At 36.8% G+C, this 2,058-nt stretch overlaps 1 protein-coding gene across 1 annotated transcript; it reads right to left on the minus strand.

The window, feature by feature from the left end:
- Window positions 1–1,013: 1,013 nt before the first annotated feature.
- Window positions 1,014–1,487, minus strand: LOC139430180 (uncharacterized). Its single transcript, XM_071196842.1, has one exon. It carries the CDS (start codon window positions 1,485–1,487, stop codon window positions 1,014–1,016), a length of 474 nt encoding a protein of 157 aa, XP_071052943.1.
- Between the last annotated feature and the right edge of the window lie 571 nt (window positions 1,488–2,058).

Genomic DNA, 2,058 nt, shown 5'->3' on the forward strand with positions numbered 1-2,058 from the left:
ACTGGAGAATGCGTGGTTTCAGAAACAAATTAAAAATTGAACTGCGGGAGCGGGCAATCATTAGGCATATCAAGCATTTTATGACACCTTGAAACCTTTGAATTGGCGTTGCACTTGGGGTGTGTGGTGGGATGGGTTTTAGATATAATTTCATTTAATACTTCCGAGGGCCATTGAAAAACAGTTTGCGCTTTCGCTAATTGACTTGGCCCTCTTTAACTCCATTGATTGTTTATTAGTATTACTCTTCTTTTTTCAATGTATTACATGGGGTTAATAAATATTATATTATTATTAAGTAATCAAGTACTGATTGTGAGTAAAACAAGGCGATACACTGTTGAACCCAAATTGTTCATCACAGTCCTCAGTGTGCATTTGAACAACTGGATTGGACCCAAAGAGGCATAAACATTGAGTGCAAACAGTTTAAACATGGCGGAGTGAGCAGGCGTGTAGCGAGGGCGGTCTGGCTTTTGGTGCGAATTGAAGTGTTTAAACCTGTGCTATTTTCATAGAACCTGAACGTGTGGGTTTGATTAAAGGTGGCATAATAATCATGCCTTTTTTCGATAATTCTCAAGTTAACGAGATAAACACAATATTAAAGCAATCCATTAAAGAGTGTTTCGCCGACGATGAAATTCAAAACCTGTTATTAGAAAAACTTGCGCTCCGCTTTGAGGATGCGCTTAATAAACAAGCGGGACAGATAGTTGATTTGGAGAAAGAGAATTTAAAGTTTCATAAGGAAGTTGACCGTCTCTAACAGTACACGAGACGGAATAACAAAATTTTTGGGATAGAGGAAAAGTAAAAGCAATTGTAATGGGTATTTGTTTATTTAATAATAAACTTATTTTAATAATTATGATTGAAACTTGCGAATTGTTAAAGTGCGAATATGAAAAACTCCCCAGATATATAACACCTTCCTTCTCCCCGATTAAAAAAAGTTTAACCAATGTAAATTAAGTAGTCAAAGATTTAACCTATTTGGAGGTTTCCTAATTCTAGATGATTTCCTTATTCCTGGATTGTATCACTTCCGGGATTCGATCTGAATCACTTTTCTCTGTATTTTCTGGTTTTGGCGTTTCTTCAATAGTTAGTTCAGTTTCCTCATTGGTTTTTCCACAACTTGTCAGTTGGTCCTGATGTCGTCGGTGCGACTGTCCCTCGATATTGACCTCATAGTGTAGTTTTCCATGTTTTTGCGATACCTCTCCGAACTTCCACTTCTCATCTTTGTTAGTATAAAATCTCGACTGTACATAGTCACCTACTTGGAAATCTCTCGAAGTTCCATCAGGAATTCTATCATTTTTTTCTGCAGGAAGGTCATTTCTCACCAAGTCCAACCTGGTTCGGTAATGATTCTTAAATAACAACTCCGCCGGAGATTGTCCCGTTTCGAAATGAGGAATTCGCCTGTATTGCATTAACAAACGTGTCAACCTTGCAGATAAGTCTCCTTCACCTGACATAGTTCTTATTCCTTGTTTGACAGTTTGTACGAATCTTTCAGCTTGGCCATTCGATCGTAGCCGGATGATAAGGTGCTGTGAGTTTGTGTTTGACTCCATTAAGTTGTAAAAACTTCTGAAATTCTTAAGATGTAAAACAGGTTCCGTTATCAGTTATCATCCACTAAAGTTGTTGGAATGCCAAATCGTACAAATGTTTCACGCAACAACTTTATTGTGGTTTTCGAGTCTGTTTTTTTTGTAATAAACACTTCAGCATATTTTGAATGAGCATCGACTATTATTATTAAGATGGACTGAATTATTATGGTATTAAATTTTTTAATGCGTTACCCTCTAACATTCAAACATTACCAACTCTATCTTTTAGACGCACGGTTGCATCATTCTTGACCGCTGGTGCCTTTTATAACTTTGACGAATTTTTTAGTGCTGATTTTTGTTCTATTGACCAGACTGTTACGTAGACCATTATCGATCGTTCGCCCACCAGCAAGTGTTTGACTGCAGGTCTTCTTGTCCAGTATTTTTCCTTTTTTGTATTTTTTTTAGTACTTGTGTTTACTTTTTT

Source organism: Onthophagus taurus, chromosome 6, assembly GCF_036711975.1.
Source record: "Onthophagus taurus isolate NC chromosome 6, IU_Otau_3.0, whole genome shotgun sequence".
NCBI lineage: Eukaryota > Metazoa > Arthropoda > Insecta > Coleoptera > Scarabaeidae > Onthophagus > Onthophagus taurus.